The following is a 19,709-nucleotide window of genomic DNA, read 5'->3' as shown; positions in this document are numbered from 1 at the left end:
CGCCCAGCTGGCTCCCGGCCCCCGCGTCTTGGCTGATTCGAGGCGTCTGGAGAGACAAGAACCTAAACGTGGAGATCGATTTTGATGCTGTGACAGATTTGATGCGGAGCGGGCCTTGGAGGATCTCTAAGTGGAAAGTGCACTACAAACTCTCAAGGTCACCACGCGCGCCTCCTCTGCCGCCGACAGCCCACCAGGGGTGGGCCGGATTTATTCCTGACACCAGCGGACCAACCCCCGGACGGGGCGGAGCCAGGGGGTGGGGGTAACCCAGGAGGCCGGGGCTGCCCGACCGGGGGCGGGGGGGCAAACGGAGACGAGTGTGGAGGAGGGTAGCTACAGTTCAAAGGTCAGAGGTCAACGTAGAGAATTGTGGTGGGAGTGTTGAAAGTCAGCGGGGTGCTAAGGATAGACTCAGGTAGGGACTGAATACTCGGGACACAGATTTGTGGGAAGGAGGCTTGGAAGGAGGACAAACGAGAGCTGAGGGGACGCGTAGTGCCGGGGGAGGCGGAGAGTTAGGAGGAGAAAAGAATCTCTTGGATAGCCATTCCTAGACGCCACTCTCGTCACTATCGGGCACTTAGCCAGGCCTCCCTTAGTTGCAACCCCAGCTGTCGGCAGGGTGAGGAGATGGCTTCTCCCTCTAGACAGGCCCCCCTCGGGGGGTCAGGACTGCTTCAAGGGAGCCGGGCTCGTTCTTACGGAAGCCTGGTGCAATCCGCCTGCTCCCCGGTGAGGGAAAGACGCCTGGAGCATCAGTTGGCCCCCGGAGACACCCTGGCTGGACTAGCACTCAAATACGGGGTGACGGTGAGTCTTCCACGATCGGGATGCAGACAACCATTTAGAAGAAATTGATTCCTCATTAGAATGTAATGACCCTTCTAGGCAGCGTTCCCTGAAATTTTCCTAGTTGTGTTGTGGTGATTCACCTTTATCTTTTTGTTTTCCCATCTCAGTGTTGCCCTGTCTGGTTGGGACAGATCCTGTGCCACTATCCCAGGGGAGGGGAGCTGTTTCTATTTATGATGTCAGTCTTTATCCTAGAGGCTTTACATACATTGGCTCATTTGGTTCTCACATCCCTATCCAGCATACAATTATTGTCCCCTGTTTACAGATGAAGAAACTGAGACCTAGACTGGCTAACCATTTTGACCAAGGTCAAATAACTAATGAGTGTTAGAGTGGGAATTCAGAGAGGTCTGACTCCAAAGCTCGTACTATTTACCACATAGAAACTTTTTAATTGCAAGTGATTAAACATTTACAGCAAACAACGGAGAGCTGGTTTCTAAGTTTTGATGAGACCAGCACTCTAACCACTCTAGTTCTAAGTTGTTGTTGTTGTTGTTTTTAAGATTTAGGTATTTATTGGGTGGGGGGCAGAGGGAGAGGGAGAGAGAAAGAGAATCCCAAGCAGACTCACAGGCAGGCCTGGAGCCCAGGAACCTGAGACCAGGACCTGGGCAGAAATCAAGAGTCCGTCGCTTAATCTGCTGAGCCGCCCAGGTGCCCCTGGTTCTAAGTTTTTAAACTCTATCTCTTCTGGTTTGTTGTTTTGGTTTTTTTTAAAGATTTTATTTATTAATTTGACAGAGAGAGACAGCCAGCGAGAGAGGGAACACAAGCAGGGGGAGTGGGAGAGGAAGAAGCAGGCTCCTAGCGGAGGAACCTGATGTGGGGCTCAATCCCAGAACGCTGGGATCATGCCTTGAGCTGAAGGCAGACGCTTAACGACTGCGCCACCCAGGCGCCCCTCTTCTGGTTCTTTTTTATTCCTCAGTGCTCTGGCTTCTTTCCAGTAGGGTGGCCTGCTTGGTGCAAAACAGGTACTCTCTACACCAGGCATTTCAGTCCAGGTGTGCAATATATTTAATAGGTGTAAAAATGCATTGCATTGAAACTGATGAGTTTTTCCCCATATCCTGTCAAATTTAGCCAACATTTCTTTTTATTTTTTAAAATTTTTTAGCCAACATTTTTTAAAGATTTATTTATTTATTATTTTAGAGAGAGAAAGCACAGGGTGGGGAGGGCCAGAGGGAGAGGGAGAGAAAGAATGTCAAGCAGACTCCCTGCTAAACACAGAAGTCAGATGCCAGGCTCGATCACACCACCCTGAGATCATGACCTGAGCAGAGATCAAGAGTCTGATGCTCAACCGCAGCTGAGCCACCCAGGCACCCCTGGCCAACATTTCTATGCTTGGTATGTTTAAGTACTGTTCTAAACATCCCAAGAGATAGAAACATAAATAAAACATGTAGTTGTTGCCCTCATGTAATTTGTAGTCTAGTGAGAAATGAATAGGGACGTGGAAAATGATTGCAGGTGACAAAATGTGGTGATTTTGTAGAGGTATTAACAAAGGGTTGGAAATAAGAAAAGAAGATTAATTTTTATTTGGAAAGGGACAAGGAAGGACATAAGTGTAGGTTTTAAGGGAGTTTTAAGGTGCCTTGAAAGATTTAGAAGTTTCTTCCTGTAGCTTCTCTACAAACCTATAATCCAGTTGTTTATACCTTTTATATGTTTGTCTTTCCAATAACCTGTACTTTCCTTAAGGGATGGAACTATTTTCTTTCAATTTTATATCTCTGGAGTCTGGCATAGTCCCCAGCACATAGAAGCTAATAGATGTTTTTTGAATGAATGAAAACATGGCTGAGATTTCCACAGGTGGAGATTGGGAGGGTAGGAACGTGAACATTTCAAGTAGAGGCCATGGGCTAAACAAAGGCGTGGATATGAAAGTACTGAGTAGCCCCTCCATCCCAGCAGAGGCTCAGAAGCTGTGCAAAGAAGGAAACCGTGCCACTGGTAAATCAGCAATTATTTATGGAGGTTTTCTCTTTTTTTTCTTTTTTTTTTTTCTCTTTAAAGATTTTTATTTATTTATGTGACAGAGAGACAGCCAGCTAGAGAGGGAACACAGCAGGGAAGTGGGAGAGGAAGAAGCAGGCTCCCAGCGGAGGAGCCCGATGTGGGACTCCATCCCGGAACGCCGGGATCACACCCTGAGCCGAAGGCAGACGCTTAACGACTGCGCTACCCAGGCGCCCCTATTTATGGAGGTTTTCTTACAGCCCTATACCCTCTGAGTACAAAATATCTCTGTAGTCTAGTGAAGGGTTCCAGGTTCTGGCTTCATTCTGCTGCTTACTAGCTGAGTACCTGCATAAGTCACTTCACTTGTCTGGGACCTCGTTTTCCTTACCATTTGTAAAATGAGGAAGAGGTATTAAATAATCATAATTACCTGAGTTATCATCTACCTGTCATTAACGAACACTTAGTATGTGCCAAGTTCTATATATTATCTCATATTATCTCCATAAGATTTTATGAAGTGGGTGTAACTAGTCCCCAGATGTTTGAAGATAAGGAAAGCGAGGCTTAGGGAGATAACTTGCTGCAGACTACAAGTCTACTTAGTAGAGCTACGATTCAGACCAGGTTGTCTCATTCTAAAATCCTCACTTTGAACTGCTCTGTTAAACTAAACAGATTCTAATGGCCTTTCTAGCTCAGCAGTCTGGCTCAGCAGCCTAGGACTCCTCTGGGGTTCGGCTTTGGTTACATCCTTTCAAAAGGGGGAATGATGTTGCCTTATATAGTATTTCTGGGAAATAATAAAAGCACCAGAAAATTCACAGAATTCATAGCATCTTGGAGCTGGGGACTTAGGATATTATCTAGGCAAAATAAAATTTATAGCATCAAAGCACTTTGCAAAATAAAGGTACGAACCTGCAAGCCAATTTTAACTTTTTTTATTGTTCAAATTAATCCAGTTTTATTTTAAACACATTATAGCATAAGATTTTTACTAACATACTACATTTGCGGTTTCTATATTTTGTTATCTAGTTTATTTACTCAAAAAGCATTAATGAACCTCTGCTGTGTGCCAAGTTTGTGTGATGCTGAGGAGTGCCTTAGGATACAGAAACAGCATCCCTGCCCTCAAAGGACTCACAGAGTTTGGGCAAGACAAATATGCAAAGAGGTGAATAACAATATAATAGGGTAGGTATTATACAGAATTATTTACAGTATTCCTTGGGAGCTCTGGAGAAGGTAACACAAAGGGAGTGATAGTTGATGAGAAGACATTTTCCCAGCAGAGAAGGGGGCGGTGAAGTGTTTTAGGTAGATAAAGACACAAAGGTGAGAAAGATCATAAAATGTTCAGAAAAAAAATGAAGAGTTCGGGATGGCAAAATGTGTAGGTGGCAGAGGAAGAGAGATGAGGCCAGACATTTAATGGGGGTAGATTGAGAACCCTTGAATTCTAATTTGAATTTAATCTCTGAGCCATTGGGGAGCCATTGGAGGTTGATAAGCAGGATAGTAGGTTGATCGGATTAAATTTTTTAGAAAGATAGATGTTAGCAGGGTGGAGATACATAGAAATGGAGAAAGGAAGACCAGTTAAAAAAAAAACCATTGTAATACCCAGGTGAGAAATATTAAGAATCTGTTCTAAGGTGATGGCGGCCAACATGAAGATCAGACTAGACAGGAGAGAGATTTTCGCAGCATTTTTGTTGACCAGTTGGGTGTGGGTGGTGAAAGAAAAGAATGAGTTAAGGATGGCATTGATATTTCTACCTTGGGTGGCTAGTGGAAGGTAATGCCAATCACTATGTTCGGTGATGAATAAATCTGTACTAAATAAATATGTGGTCAGTGAAATTACTAATATTAGTGTGAAAAGCATCCCCAGAAGGAGTAGAAAGGCCCAGAATTCCAGTTCTAGCTTTGTCATTAACTTGCTGGATAGTCTTAGGCAAGTAACTTCATCTCTTGAAGCCTTAGTTCCTTCATCTTTAACAGAAGTTCTTTTTTTTTTTTTTTAAGATTTTATTTATTTATTCGACAGAGATAGAGACAGCCAGCGAGAGAGGGAACACAAGCAGGGGGAGTGGGAGAGGAAGAAGCAGGCTCCCAGCAGAGCAGGGAGCCCGATGTGGGTCTCGATCCCAGAACACTGGGATCACGCCCTGAGCCAAAGGCAGACACTTAACAACTGAGCCACCCAGGTGCCCCCAATTTAACAGAAGGTCTTAAAGTGAGGTCTAGGGATCCCTTGGAGTCCCTGAGACTCTTCAGGGATCGACAAGGTCAAAACTATTTTCATAGTAATGATAATAAGGGTCTTTTTCATTCTCCTTCTCATGAGTGTACTATATTTTCCGGAAGCTACAAGACATTTAATATTACAGCCCATCGAATGTAGAGGCAGATAGGAGAATCTTCTGTGGTCTTCTGTTAAGTCAGACATTAAAGTGACTTGCACAAATGTAAAGTGGTGCCTCTCTTTTTGCTCCATTTGTTGTTGTTTTAGAAAATAGTTATTTTCCATTAAATATTTATGTTAACATGTAATGGTTATTTTATTTTTTTAAGATTTATTTAATTTAGAGAGAGCAAGAGCGAGCATGGGGGGGCTGCCGAGGGAGAAGGAGAGAGAGAGTCTCCAGCAGACTGCCTGCTGAGCAAGGAGCCTGAGCTGGGGCTCATTTCCACGACCCTGAGATCATGACCTGAGCTGAAATCAAGAGACAGATCCTTAACTGACTGAGTCACCCAGGTGCCCCTGTAATGGGTTATTTTAAAATAAGTACACGTTTTTCAGTTTGTTCAGTTTTAATTTATAATATCTTAATGTGGATAGCTATAGTCTACATCAATGAAAGCTTTTTTTCCTCAATAGTTTTTAATAATGTAAGGGGACCCTAACACCAAAAAGTATGGAAACTGCTGATCAATAAAATAGGAATGATATTCGAATGATATTCATATCAACCCTTTGTACTTTAGCTTGGTTGTTATAGGCTCAGATAAGACTCTGTACAATCCCTTTAAAAGGCATGAGATGCTGAACAGAGAGAAGATTGATCACTATTACTGTCATTAATTGCGGTGACTTTTTTTTAAAGATGGAACAGATTAAGCGTGCAAACCGCCTTTATACTAATGACTCCATCTTCCTGAAGAAAACCCTCTACATCCCCATCCTGACAGAGCCCAGAGACCTGTTCAATGGCTTGGATTCTGAGGAAGAGAAGGATGGAGAGGAAGAGGCACAGTCAAGTAAGGATGAAGTTCGCCCACACTCAGCTGACAGGAAGAAACAAGAGACAGGTTCAGGACGTGCTAACGGGGAAGTCCTTCCCACACCTGGCCGGGAACCCCCAACTCCCATCCATGACCTCTCTGCCTCTGATTTCCTTAAGAAGCTTGATTCACAGATCAGCCTGTCAAAGAAGGCTGCTGCCCAGAAGCTGAAAAAGGGGGAAAGTGGGTGAGTCTTGAATAGTTCCTTTTAAGCCCTCCCATAGATTTCTTCATCCTTACCTTACCAGACACACAAGTAAGCAAGCGAAGCAAGGTAAAGCCTTTCGCCCAGGTGGCCCTAAAACAACAGAGCCAGTGGCTGTCGGGATGGGTAGAGCAGCAGGAAATGGTTCTTTGTTCTCACTGGGGTAAAATAGATGAGTGTTGCTGTAGTTCTGATGATCAGTGAAGGAGCATTAGGGTTAGAATTTATCGAGAGGGTAATGAGACTCCATCTCAGAGCAAGCAGCTCATGTATATTAGGCGGGGAGGACAGCTCCCCATGGACCTCTTCACTGGCCCCTTTCTCAGGTTCTTCCCCTGACCTTTCGCTTTGCCCCCTTTCCTCACCTGCAGGGTACCTGGGGAGGATTCAGGCCTTCACCTGAGCTCCCCTCGGGTGCAGCAGCGAGCAGTCCTGGGTCCGGTGCCACTGACCCGGACCTCTCGGACCCGGATGCTTCGAGACCAGGAGGATGAAATCTTCAAACTCTGATGTCCCCAGAACTGAGTGAGAGAAGCAAGATGTTGAAGGAGCAACTTAAGGGGAGAGGAGCCCGAGGTGAGGCTCAAGAACATGGCTTCCCAGCCCACCTCCCTCCCTCCTGCCATCTTCCCAGCCTGTCGATCTAGAGTTCCTTGGCCTGGGGCAGCTTTGTTGGGGATGGGGAATAGAACCCTCCTCAGTTCTTCGGCTGAATCTAGAGCTGTCTTTTAGATTCAGAAGGCTTTTTTTACATCCCTGCTGCCTTTCCTATCCCTTTTACCATTCCTTGGCCTTAGAGTAGGGAGACAAGGACTCCCCCAACCCCCAGCCTCCTCCCCATTTCCGACTATGTTACCTAATTTATTTGGTGCTATATTGAAGTAGTATTTATTTGCTGTATCTTCTTGTTTCCCTCTTGTAACTGAAAAATGGGATTTCTATAGCTCTGGGGTGAGGGGAATCCAGGAACAGCAAGCCAGTGACTGCTGGTTCCCCACCTTCCCCACCTTTTAGGCAAGCATGTTACTGAGGTTGGGGCAGTCTGTGATCTAGCCCTTCTGCAGAGAATGGCAGACAGTGCTGGGCCTTTCCCCCAATCTCAAAGAATTTGGGCTCAGTTTTGACTAACCAGTTCATAACTTTTTCACAACTCTTGCTCTGAGAAAAAACAGCAATGTAGGGACCGGAACTCTCTATGCCACCAGTTCACCCTTCTAACCTGCTCCCCTGTTCAGCCTGTGTGAGGCTAAGGGATGAAAGAAGAATTACCTTGGAGTTTGAAGAAGAGGACAGTTGGGGGAGACTTTGTGTCGTGGGCGTTTCTTTGTTACACTCCCTTCCTACCAGAGCCTGTTGATCCATGCCTTGCTCCTCACTGCATATTTATTTGCAATTTGTAGCACTGATCTGCGGTACGATTTCTCTTTTTTTCTTTTCTTTTTCTTTTTTTTTTAAGTGGCTTAAGCAGAAGTAGGCAAGGGAACCCCAGTGATACTTGGAAGTATGCCTCAGTCTCCCGTGTGGAAATGGTGAGAGGTGAGATTAAGTGGTCTTTCTGTATCTCTTGCCTCTGTGATGGTCGTAGGGTATAAGAAGCTGGAGAGATTAAACATTGAGCCCTGTGCATGTTTTAGTAGTTTTATTTCCCCTTTGAGAATCTCCCCTGCCCTAGCCCCTTCTTCCTGCGCTCTGGAACAGAGCCTCTGGTATCTGTCCAGGCTCTGCCTGGAGCTGGAAGTCTAGGGTGGCTCAGAGGGGCCCCCATTCCTCCTTCTGTCTTTAGTGTCCCCTGAAGGGTTAGATGGGCTATGCCCTCTTCCCCTGGTTCACAAGGGAGGGGGCTTCCCTGTTTCAAATGTCCCTTATGGGGGAAATAGAGATCCAAGTTTCAGTTCGTCTTTTTCAGGCAGCTTTGTTTCCTGTCCTGGGGCTGGGGCGGGAGAGAGGCCCCAACCCTCAGCTTCGCTTCTTCTCCACCGGCAGTTTGGGGGTGGGGTGGCCCCAGAGGCGGGAGCGCTCCGGGGAAGGCCTGAAGCCTGAAGACTGAAAAGCGTTAGTGCAGGTGAGCAGCGGTAGCGAGCCCGTTGGGTGGCGTGTTCGCAGTCCGCCGCGGGGCCGAGGTGGGCGCGCTGGGCCCCGGGCGCTCAGAGCTTGCCCTCGTCCAGCAGCTTCCGGAGCCCGTCACAGATCTTGCCCCGGTGCTGAGTGAAGTCGGGCCCGTAGAGGGCCGTGAGCAGGCCGGCGTCCGAGAAGTGGTCGAACACGTGGCGGATGCGGCCGTGCGACTTGGGCGTGAGGTGGTGCGCCACCAGCTCCAGCAGCGCATCCCGGCACTCGGTCAGCAGGCCGGCCAGCACGGCGGCCTCGAAGGTGAAGTCCACCTCGCCGAAGCTGAGCGCCGTCATGGCGCCCTGCCGCAGCTTCTGGCGGAAGCGGGCGGCCAGGGCCAGCTCGCCGGGGCCGAAGCAGCCGCTGCGGTGCAGCACGGCCACCTTGACGGCCACCTTGATCAGGTCCTTGATTACCCGCTGCGCCTGCGGCCGGCTGTGTGTGTACTCCTTGGAGACGCGGTAGAGCTCGTCGAGCACCTCGCTGCTCGTCTCGTCGATGAACAGATGCGCCACGGAGCGACCCGCCATCTTACTTAGTAGCTTCTTCTCGGCTTGCAGCGCCAGACTCTTGGAGCTGAAGGACTCCATGGTTCCTGGGAAGGGGAGGGGGTCTGCGGTCAGTCGCTAGAAGAAAGGCCACAGGCTTCCTTCGAAAGAGAAAGGGCTTTTCCCCGTTTCTCTGGTTTCTATCTCATTCTCATCTTTCTTTGTCATCTTTTTCCCCTGGGCCCCCTCAGTCTTCTATGCCTTTTCCCATTTCTTTTCCCGTGGAACTGTAGGAAATCTTGATCTCTGTGCTTCCCAGAGGGGCAGTGATGGCTTTGGCTGGGGGCCTGAGGGCACACAGGACGCTAGCCCCCGAAAGTGAAGTCTGAAGGGGACGTGGGCTGTTGCTGCGCTACAGGGGAGAAGATGAGGCTTACCTGGCAGCTAGTTCTCACAGCGACCTTTGTGGACAGTGACTGGTACCCTACATCTGCGAGGTGTGGCTGTTACTCTCCTTGCTTTGCAGCCGAGCAAACTGAGGCTTGCTTTAAATAATCTACGCAAGATCAAACGCAACCATCTTCCTGACTCCAAAAGTCCGTGGCAGCTCGTGTGCTATGCTGCTTTTAAGGAAGTGAGTGAGATAGGGGTCCCAGGAATCCTGATAAAAATAATAACTCACCTTTATTGAGAACCTATATGCCAAGTGCTTTATGGAAATTGTCCCAGTCTTCCCAACCCTTTTAAGGTAGGTGTCCCCATCTTGCAATGAGAGCACTGAAGCTAAGAGAAATCAAGCAACTTGGCCAAAGCCACTGGCAAATGATAAAAATGGGCTTCGAACTACAGAACCCAAAGAAACCTCCTTCCCTGGAATGCTTTCAATGAGGTTGATGCGGACTAAGGAGGCATGAGAAACAAACACCTCCAGGGGCAGGTAATACTAGAGGCCCATTGTCTTCTGCTGGGACTGAACCGGGGACCCTCCTGGTGTCACATCACCGCCACATATCCAGGTTTCTGTCCCCGTGGTCTTTGCCCGTGGTTCTGGTTGTTTTGCTTCTTACTTCCCCCTGCCCTGCTCTGCAGGATGTGGCTGTGACCGCAGTGAGGAGCAGCCTCGCCCTCTCCCCCAAACCAAAATGGAAGCCTGAAGACACAGGGGAGATGGGTACTGCCGTGGGGAGGGTCTTCCCCGCTGTATGAGTTCAGTGGGAACCTGGAAACCTGCTTTTTGCTCCTGGCCTTGCCTGGGGTTGTGTGGATCAGGCTCCACAGCCGGAAGAGGAGATTGCTCCATGTGAGCCTTCCTTCCTCCTTGGCCTTCCTATTACCCAGCTCTTCGTTGCACCCACGGTTATCTCACATCGGGCCCACTGTCTTCTCCCTCCTGTTTCAGCCTCCCTTCTTCTCTTGTCTGGGTCCTACCCTGCCATCCTCTGGCCAGGCTCTCCCTCTGGCCCTATGTCTACCTCCATGTCTCCTACGATGTCCTCACATCTCTCAGTACTCTGTCACGCACCCATATCACCCCCATACCTCCGCCCTGCCTCCATACTGTCCCAAACCATGTCTTTCTTTCTGAGGCTGCCTTGCCCCAGGGGAGACTGAGCTGGGCTTCTGCTGGGGACCGAAGAATTCTGTCAAGTGAGAGTCTCACAACATGGAAGGCTCAGGCTGACAGAGCTGGGACTCTTCTGCCACCATCACCCCTAAAGCCTCTACCCTTCTGTCATTGACGGCCCCTCACCTGCCGTGTGTGCTGGGTGCCAGTCTTGCCTTGGACGATCCGATCCGGGAGAACTGACAGAATGGAGAAGCTCCTAAGTGAGAGGCCCTCCGGCTTGGCCCCACCCCTCAAGCCCCGCCTACCTAGTCTGTGCTCGACCTCCGGTGTCCCTAAGACGGTCTGTGGCCCAGGAGCCTCCTAGAAATGCAACCAAGGTTAGAAGGAATAGCACTCTGTAGGAAATAGCCTCGGTTTTGTGAGGTTAGGAGGGATTGCACATTCTCTGCTCTCAAATTGATTGCCTCTTTATTTCCTTGATGTCCAGTTCCTTGAGATCTTCTCATATGTCTGTGGTACTGGGAAGGATGTGAAGTATAAATTACTAGGGTAGGGGTCAGTGGGGAAAGTTCTGAAGATTGAATTGAGCTTCGGCTGGAGATGCCAGAGGCGGGCCAGAGACTGGCAGATGTGAGTGTGTTCCTGGAGTCTCCAGGGAAGGGTAGTGCTCAGGGCGGTGGTACCATGAGCACAGACTTCCAGTACCTGGCTGGGTAAGGGGTGGCGTGGACTGTCCCCACCCTTGATACTAGAGAGGAAGGTGGGGGGCCAGGGCGGCCAAACCAGATGTGACCACCAGGTGTCAGCACAGCATTGAACCACTAGAGGAAACAAGCCTACTTGCTGTGTTTTGCAGCTTGCTACAGGGATGCAGAAATGAAGGTAAGTTACAGTTTCTGAATGAGGCCAAAATATTTACCATCAAGAATCATCCTTGGCGCACCTGGGTGGCTTAGTTGGTTAAGAGTCTGTCTTCGGCTCAGGTCATGATCTCAGGATCCCGGGATGGGCTCCCTGCTCAGGGGGGAGTCAGCCTCGGGGCTCCCTCTGCCTCTCCCCCCCCCCCACTCATGCTAGCTTTCTCTCTCTCTCTCTCTCTTTCTCAAAGAAATAGATAAAATCTTAAAAAACAACAACAACAACCAACAACGAATCAGACAGCCTTGTCAGGAAGATAAACTTAAGCATATGTAACTACAGTGCAAGTCAAATGATGTCATTAACTTAATAGAAATTGGAAGAATAATGAGAATAAAGAGAAGTTTAGATTATTTCTGATAGGAGGGCCAAAGAGGCAGAAGGAGAAGGATGGATTCAACTATTTACAAGGCAGAGATGGGGGAGAAGTGCTTCCCAGACAATGGGAATAAGCATAAGCCATACAACAAATAAAGGTAATATGGGGTATACTCAGGAAGTGCTGATTTATTCTGTATGTCTGCAGCCCAGGTTGTCTGAGAAAGAAGTGAAAGGAAAAAGATCGTGGTAGGCTTTAAGAGACTTGCTCAAGCGTTCACACTTCTGTGGGCAGTAGGGAGACATTGGGCATTTTGCATCAGGGGAAAGACATCAGTAGCTCGGCGGGAATGGGTTAGAGGGTTCATTTAGTTTTCAGCTGTGGGAGGGCCTGCTAGGTCAGGGTTTAGCTTGCTTAAGCACAGGATGAGGCCTGATAAGAGACCTCGGGCTTTGATGATTTTACAAGAAGTTCCAGTAGAAGCAGAAGGATTGGAACATTGGCAGTTGGCAAAAGTTGAAGAGTAAATTGAGGTTCAGAAGTAGAAGCCACCCTCAGCACTGACGCCACAACCGTGGGTTGTGCCTTTTGGAGACAGTGGTTGAGTCTTGGCCCGTTCCTTTTTCCCATCTCTCAATGAAGGGTCTAGAGCTGAGGGCCCCTGACGCAACCTACACTGGGAAATGCTGACGACTCCTTTGAGGAGTATGATGGTAAAGGGTTGAAGAGCAAGCTACTTTCCAGGTAGCTTCAGGGTGGGGGGCTGGACTGAAAGAGGGACTACGTTTAGCTTGGGGTTTGAGGATGTTTGTAGGCTGAGCAGAAGGAGCAGGTGGAGAGGAAGGCTTCCAAAGTGCCGAGAAGGAATGGCTAAGTGGCAAGGTGCGGGAGCAGGTAGAAAAGAGTGGACTGGAGTTCTAGAGAGGGAAGTGAGGAGAGACCAGAGCTCGCATTTGTTGAGTGCACTCTCCCCCATGTTATGTAAAGACCTCATTTAACTCTCTGGTACCCTTATGAATTAAATGTCGCTGTACCCTGTTTGCTGATTGGAAAAGGCCGAGGCTTCAAGAGATTAAATCGTCTGTCCCCAAATTCAAGAGCTAGTTAAATGGCCGACTGAGGGCCTTGCGTGATTTCCAAGCCTGTGCCTTTCCTGCTAATTACCTCACAAGATTATGAGGCAGTGAGTTCGACCTCATAATGAATGTGGCAGCATTCTCCTCCTATATCCTCTGATCAGTTCACTCGTCTATGTTCTGGGGACAGTCATAGGTGGCACTACCCAAATAGGGACAGTGAAAGTCCTTTTTAAAAGAAATGTGCAATCTAATTGAAAAAGAAGAAGGGAAGTGTGACTATAGGAAGATGTAGTGATATTTGCTGAATCCGGAATTCTGCTACCAATCCCTATGCGCTGACCTCCCCAACTTCTCCTCGGGTCTGCTCCTCGTCCTTGGCTCTATCTGCCCCTTGTGTCAGAGCTGTGTTGCAATTCTCCCAGTTCCTTCAGTACTCACCCTGTGTGGTTCCTGTCCCTCTCCTTCCACCTTGTCCTGTGTTCTAGATTTTTCCACTTCTTGTCTGTCTGCCTGGAACTCTTCCCACACACACCTCTTCTCTTCCTACTCAGCCTTCAGGCCTCAGCTGGATAGTCGAATCTGTGAAGCCATCACGAGTCCCTAAACCACATTAGACCCTCTGATATATAGTCCTTTAGAACTGTCTACCTCCCTCTTAGAATGACTCCCTTCACTGTAGTTTGCATCCGCACTAGCCTGTGAACTCCATGAGGGCAGGGACGATGCCTTAGAGCCTGCAGACTGGCTGGCACACATTGTGCTCAATCAATGTTGGCTGAAAGAATAAATTCAAGACCCATCCAAGAGCCAGGAGATAAGGGGGAAATAGTGGCAGCATAACAGTCACATGTAATATTGTGCATTTAATTCATTCATGAGCAAGTCTTTTATTTTCTCTTAATCTATACCCATTTTGAGTAACCTCTGAACCCACAGCATATAATTAGCAGCAAATTAGAAGAGGAAAGACAAGCTTTTAGAAGCAAGATCACTGATTACAATGAAAATTCACACAGATAGCCTGGGTGGCTCAGTTGGTTAAGCGTCTGCCTTTGGCTCAGGTCATGAGCCCAAGGTCCTAGGGTTGAGTCCCATGTCTGGCTCCCTGAGCCCCACGTCTGTATCCCTGCTCGACAGCGAGTCTGTTTCTCCCTCTGCCCCTCCCCCCACTCATTCTCTCTCTCTCAAATAAATCTTTAAAAAAAAAATTCACACAGATCAGAAGAGGGGGCTAGGAAAACAAAAAAGGACACAAGTGAAAACTAGCTTTTGTGGCCATATAGAAGAGGCGCGCACGGTATTAACCATGTACATTCTAGACTTTGGTGTCCTCACTGTTTAAGTGATGGCATCTTAAATGTGTGAAACATTTTTGGATTTACCAAACATTTCACCTGCATTACTTACTTGATCCTGTGAGGCAGGCAGGCAGGGAAAGTGACCACTCACAGATGGCAGACTCAGCCTTAGAGAGAAATGATTTATCCAAAGTCATACTCCACAGCTCAGTCTAGGTCTTCATGACCCAGTCATGCTCTTCCCACTATATAATCCACAGGAAATTAATAATACCTTTTTGAATAATCCCTATTTGAAACCGTTAAAATGAAAATGTTTTGCACTTAATTGGATTAACTTCAGTTATCTGGGACAATATGCAGAAGGAAACATCTCTCTGCTTCTGTTTAGCTGAGGTGGTACCATGGTTAAGATCAGTACTCTCGAATCATTTCAGAAACAGAAAGTTCAGTGTCATTTGAAGCAGTCAAGCAAGACTTCAGCCTGACACAGCTGGAAGTAGTTCACATCTTTGATGCATTTTTTTCTTCCTCCACTCACCAAATGACAGGCATTATGGCTAAATGCTGGAAATACAAAGATAAAAGACAAGCTTCCTGTCTTTACGCTGAGTGGTAAAAACCTATGGAAAATCTAAATGGAAGTATCCAATAAGCAGTTGTAAAAGTGAGTTTAGAGCTTTGGAGCAAGAAGCGGGTTGAATAGCTAGATTTTATGAGGAACAGCACATAAGTCATTTTTCTTAAAGATTTTATTTACTTATTCATTTGAGAGAGAGAGAGAGAGAGCATGAGCAGGAGGAAGGGCAAAGGGAGGGAGGGAGAGAAACTTTTTTTTTTTTTTTAAAGATTTTATGTATTTATTTGACAGAGAGGCAGCCAGTGAGAGAGGGAACACAAGCAGGGGGAGTGGTAGAGGAAGAAGCAGGCTCCCAGCGGAGGAGCCTGATGCGGGACTTGATCTCAGGACTCTGGGATCACACCCTGGGCTGAAGGCAGACGCTTAACAATTAAGCCACCCAGGCGCTCCGGAGGGAGAGAATCTTAAGCAGACCCCATGCTGAGCACAGAGCCCATCGTGTGGTTTGATCTCACAACCCTGACATCATGACTGGAGTCAGAAACCAAGAGTCCGACACTTAACTGAGCCACCCAGGGGCCTCACATAAGTCATTATTTTAACGTTTGGTGTGGCTTATCTCGACCAATGAGAATGTGAAGAGCAAGAAGAGATGGCTAAGGGCAGGACCCCAGGGAACACCAACATTTAAGGAGAAGCAGAGAAGGCTGAGAAAGAGAGGTCATAGTAATAGAAGTGAAGTCATTCATTTATGAATGAAGTAATTCACACATTTTTTTTTAAGATTTATTTATTCGACAGAGATAGAGACAGCCAGGAGAGAGGGAACACAAGCAGGGGGAGTGGGAGAGGAAGAAGCAGGCTCTCAGCAGAGGAGCCTGACGTGGGGCTCGATCCCACAGCGCTGGGATCACGCCCTGAGCTGAAGGCAGACTCTCAACCGCTGTGCCACCCAGGCGCCCCCATTCACACATTTTAAAAATATATATTGGGGCACCACGGTGGCGCAGTCGGTTAAGGGTCTGACTCTTGGTTTCCCCTCAGGTCATGATCTCAGGGTTATGAGATCCAGCCCCGCCTTGGGCTCTGTGCTTAGCGGAGTCTGCCTGAGATACTCTCTCCTCCCTTTGCTCCTGCCACTTATGTTCTCTCTCTCTCAAGTGAGTAAATCTTTTAAACATTTTTTAATTAAAAATATATATTTATTAAGCCCCTAGTTTCTGTCAAGAGGGAGTACCCAGGAGCCAAAGAGGAGAGCATTTCAAGGAAGGAGGAGTTAATAGGGGCAAATGTCATAAAGAGGCCAAAAGGATAGACTGAAGAACTGTTCATTGAATGTGACAGGGAGGTCATTAATGGCCTTGATGGGAATAATCTCAGTGGATTAATGGGGGTAAAAAATAAGAAGTGAATGAGAACAGGGAAATGGACACACGAGTATAGGTGGCTCTACAGTTTAGCCGTGAAGGGAAGAAAGAAACTGAGCAATAGCTAAATACAGACAAGGATCAAGGGGAAGTTGAGAATTTTTTCTTTTAATCACACGAGATCCTTGAGCATGTGTAGATACTGAGGGGAAAATGTCAGTAGAAAAAGGAAAGGTTAAAAATGAAGGAGAAAGGGGCTCCTGGGTCGCTCAGTCAGTTTCAGGCTCAGGTCATGATCTCAGGGTCCTGAGATTGAGCCCTGAGTTGTGCTCAAGATGGGGTCTGCTTGTCCCTCTCCCTCTGCTCCTTCCCCCATGCTCTCTCTCTAACAAATAAATAAAAATCTTTTTTAAAAATGAAGGAGAAAGGATTTGAAGACATGTGGAATAAGTCCCCTAAGTAGGAGATGGGACAGATTTAGACGACCAGTGTGTTAATAGTTAACACCTGCTATGTGCCAGGCACTGTACTAGGTGCAAAGTATACAGAGACAAGCAAGGCAGCCTCGCTCGGCCCTGCGTGCACAGAGCTTACCGTAATGTGGAAAGGTGAACCTGGGGCGGGCAATATGGGTGCCTCGTCTACTGAGATGACAGAGATGTGAGGATGCAGCTGAGGGCATCTGGAGAGGGCCCAAGAAGTTGATGGAATGCTCACATTACTATTGTTTTCTCTGAAGATGCATGTGGGTTCTGCTGAGATAACAGAAGAAGTAGGAAAGAAACTTGAATGCCGTGGAAGTTTGAAATAGCTTCTTTTAAGGATTGGGAGAGGGTGATTTTCCAAGCTTGGAGATCCTGAATTTATTAGTCTTCAATCTGCGGGGCTGTGGGATTTTCTCCACAAGACACTGAGGAGTAGGAGTAGAGTCCTTTGGATTTGTCCTTTGAAGGAGTTCATCCATTTCTTTCCATACCCAGTGCCACCATCCTTACCTGACTGTCTCTGGCCCCTCATTCTTGAATCCCCTATTTTCTTGCTAGTAGGTTTCCTTGTCTTGCTAAAATAAAGCATTTTAACAAATAACAATGTTATTCGAGAACTTCAAATAACATCCTATTCCTGTCAGATTATTTTAACCTACTCACCTTAGCGTTCCAGGCCTTCCATAATTTGTCTCCCTTTCCCCTTTGCTCCGCTTGTAACTAGTCATACAGGGCTTTTTGCTACCCATGCTTCAGGCTCAATGCTTACCAAGTACAAACTTTTGTTTCAGTTTTGTTACTCTTTGGAACATTTTCTCCTTTTTTTGCACCAAGCCAACTCCCACCAAAACTCTCCCATCCACCCTGATAAAATGTATCCAACATCTCTCCCTACAGTCATCATGAAAAACATTTATTGTCTTTTCTTTCTTTCTTTCTTTTTTTTTTTTAAAGATTTTATTTATTTATTTGACAGAGATAGAGACAGCCAGCGAGAGAGGGAACACAAGCAGGGGGAGTGGGAGAGGAAGAAGCAGGCTCATAGCAGAGGAGCCTGATGTGGGGCTCGAACCCATAACGCCGGGATCACGCCCCAACCACTGTGCCACCCAGGTGCCCCTATTGTCTTTTCTTTCATTTAGGAATTATACTCAATGTAGCTTTCTTTTTTCTCTTTCTTTCTATATTTCTTTCAACTTGGTATTGCATTTTAATCATTTAGTGCATGTAAGTTTTATTTTAACTCAAATAGATGGCCATTTTCTTTCTTTTTTTTTTCCCAAAGATTTTATTTTTGGGGTGCCTGGCTGGCTCAGTTAGTAGAGCATGTAATTCTTGATCTCAGGGTCATGAGTTCAAGCCCCATGTTGTGTGTGGAGCCTACTTGAAAAAAAAATTTTTTTTAATTAAAAACAAAGTGGGTTTTGTTTTTTTTAAAGATTTTTAAAATTTATTTGAGAGAGAGATAGCAAGAGAGAGCATGAGCGGGGAGGAGAGGGAGAAGAAGGGAGCTCAATGCAGGGCTCGATCCCAGGACCCTGGGATCATGACCTGAGCTGAAGGTAGACATTTAACTGACTGAGCCACCCAGGCGCCCCAAAAGATCTTATTTTTAAGTAATCACTACACCCAACATGGGGCTCGAACCCACAATCACAAGATCAAGAGTCACATGTTCTACCTACTGAACCAGCCAAGCACCCCAATGGCCATTTTCTTTATTTTTTCTTTCCGTTTTTCCTTTCTTTCAAGATTTATTTTATTTTAGTTTTAAAGATTTTATTTATTTGAGAGAGAGAGCAAGGATAAGCAGGCAGAGGGGAAGGGGGAGAGGGTAAAGCAGACTCCCTGGTGAGCAGGGAGCCCCATGTGGGCTCCATCCCAGGACCCCAAGATCATGACCTGAGCCAAAATCAAACACTTAACAGACTGAACCACCTAGGTACCCCCTCTGTGTTTGTTTCTATGAGTTAGTGGAATAGATACTTCTCTTGAACTTAAAGGGATGGTCTTATGAATGGTCATCACTTGTGTAGACTGTGCGCCTTGTGACTTCTGCTGGCTGGCTGCAGTTTGGCTGTCATGGGCTGGTGGTCTCGGGGCACTCCTTCCTGGGGCTTCCCTGGTGGGATGGTAGATGGTCATTTTTTTTAAAGATTGGGACCACACCCCACAGTGTATTGTACCTGAAGTAAGTTCTTAATACTTATTGGATGGAACTGAGATTTTAGTTGGGCCCTAAACTTTTAAATAAATTACACACCAATCTCCATTCACTAATCTATTTAATGAGCGCATGATTTGAGTACCTAAGTCCTTTGCTAAAAGCTGGGGAGATTTCTTTAACCTCTGAGTGCCTCTATATTTTGAAGTGTCTTTCTCCCAAAACCTCTTTACAGCCTTTAAAACACTGAATTGCCTTGGACCCAAGACCCTCTGTAATTAGCCTTGTGTAAGTATTGTTCTATTGTTTCTGATTAGTCTCACTGGTTCACCTGGCCTTCCATCTCTGTGTCTATGTTTCTCTCTGTGTGTATGTGTTTGTATTTCTTGCTTACTCACTGTGAGGCTTAGCCCAATCAGTGATGCTACCCATCCTGATCTCAATTCAGTGAAGGGCAAACCCCTGCCCTTCCTTTCCTCCAGTCTAGAGACTAGTATGTGGGAGTAGGGGAAAGGAGGTGCCCACTCAGATAAAACTATCCAAGAATGCCAATGTCTCCCAGGCCACCCACCGTCCTGGGAATTTTGAGAACGTCCTTTGTCCCAGCCCCCACGCGGGGAAAAATTTCAGCAGGCAATACCAAGGTGGGAGCCAAGCAGTGCTGTCTGAAGTAGTCTCATTCTCCCTCCCCGCTGACCTTCCTGGAATCAAAGGGTCTTTATGGAGGATGGAGATGGAGAAGGAGCAGTTCTGCTGTCTGAAGGAATGTCCAGGGCCCTCTGAAGAAAGATGGAACAACACTAATCCTGTGTCTGGGGACCAGTTAGGCATGGGGGGTTGGGACAGCTGGTCACTTTCCCTCTTTGGAGTCTCCATGTTGCTTCTCTTTCTGTAGGATTCTCTGAGTCAGTCTGTCCCAATCTCCACATCTCTCTTTTGGCTTGAGCCCCACTCACCTGTCCTCTTCCATCAGCCAACAGCCTGACTGCCAGCCACCCTGG

At 47.0% G+C, this 19,709-nt stretch overlaps 2 protein-coding genes across 4 annotated transcripts; one reads left to right on the top strand and one right to left on the bottom strand.

Annotated features, from left to right (window-relative positions):
* The first annotated feature begins 178 nt into the window (after positions 1 to 178).
* On the top strand, positions 179 to 8,281 carry LYSMD1 (LysM domain containing 1). Of its 2 annotated transcripts, XR_856305.3 has the most exons (4): positions 179 to 813; positions 5,952 to 6,316; positions 6,706 to 6,910; positions 7,791 to 8,281. XR_856305.3 is itself a non-coding variant. In XM_002919344.4 (3 exons), the coding sequence occupies exons 1-3, from the start codon at positions 634 to 636 to the stop codon at positions 6,842 to 6,844; spliced, it is 684 nt and encodes a 227-aa protein (XP_002919390.1). In that variant the 5' UTR covers positions 179 to 633; the 3' UTR covers positions 6,845 to 8,281. The 2 variants fall into 2 exon arrangements, 1 of the variants encoding a protein (XP_002919390.1); XM_002919344.4 differs by having other exon boundaries at positions 6,706 to 8,281.
* TNFAIP8L2 (TNF alpha induced protein 8 like 2) lies at positions 7,959 to 10,836 on the bottom strand. Of its 2 annotated transcripts, XM_034654266.1 has the most exons (3): positions 10,682 to 10,764; positions 9,369 to 9,592; positions 7,959 to 9,038 (listed from the first exon to the last, which is right to left on the bottom strand). In XM_034654266.1, exon 3 carries the CDS (start codon positions 9,031 to 9,033, stop codon positions 8,479 to 8,481), a length of 555 nt encoding a protein of 184 aa, XP_034510157.1. In that variant the 5' UTR covers positions 9,034 to 9,038; positions 9,369 to 9,592; positions 10,682 to 10,764; the 3' UTR covers positions 7,959 to 8,478. The 2 variants fall into 2 exon arrangements, with proteins under 2 accessions (XP_034510157.1, XP_002919391.2); XM_002919345.4 differs by lacking the exon at positions 9,369 to 9,592 and having other exon boundaries at positions 10,682 to 10,836.
* Positions 10,837 to 19,709: the final 8,873 nt, after the last annotated feature.

This window comes from Ailuropoda melanoleuca, chromosome 2 (assembly GCF_002007445.2).
Source record: "Ailuropoda melanoleuca isolate Jingjing chromosome 2, ASM200744v2, whole genome shotgun sequence".
NCBI classification, from domain to species: Eukaryota; Metazoa; Chordata; class Mammalia; order Carnivora; family Ursidae; genus Ailuropoda; species Ailuropoda melanoleuca.
This window is presented reverse-complemented; position numbering and strand designations above follow the sequence as displayed.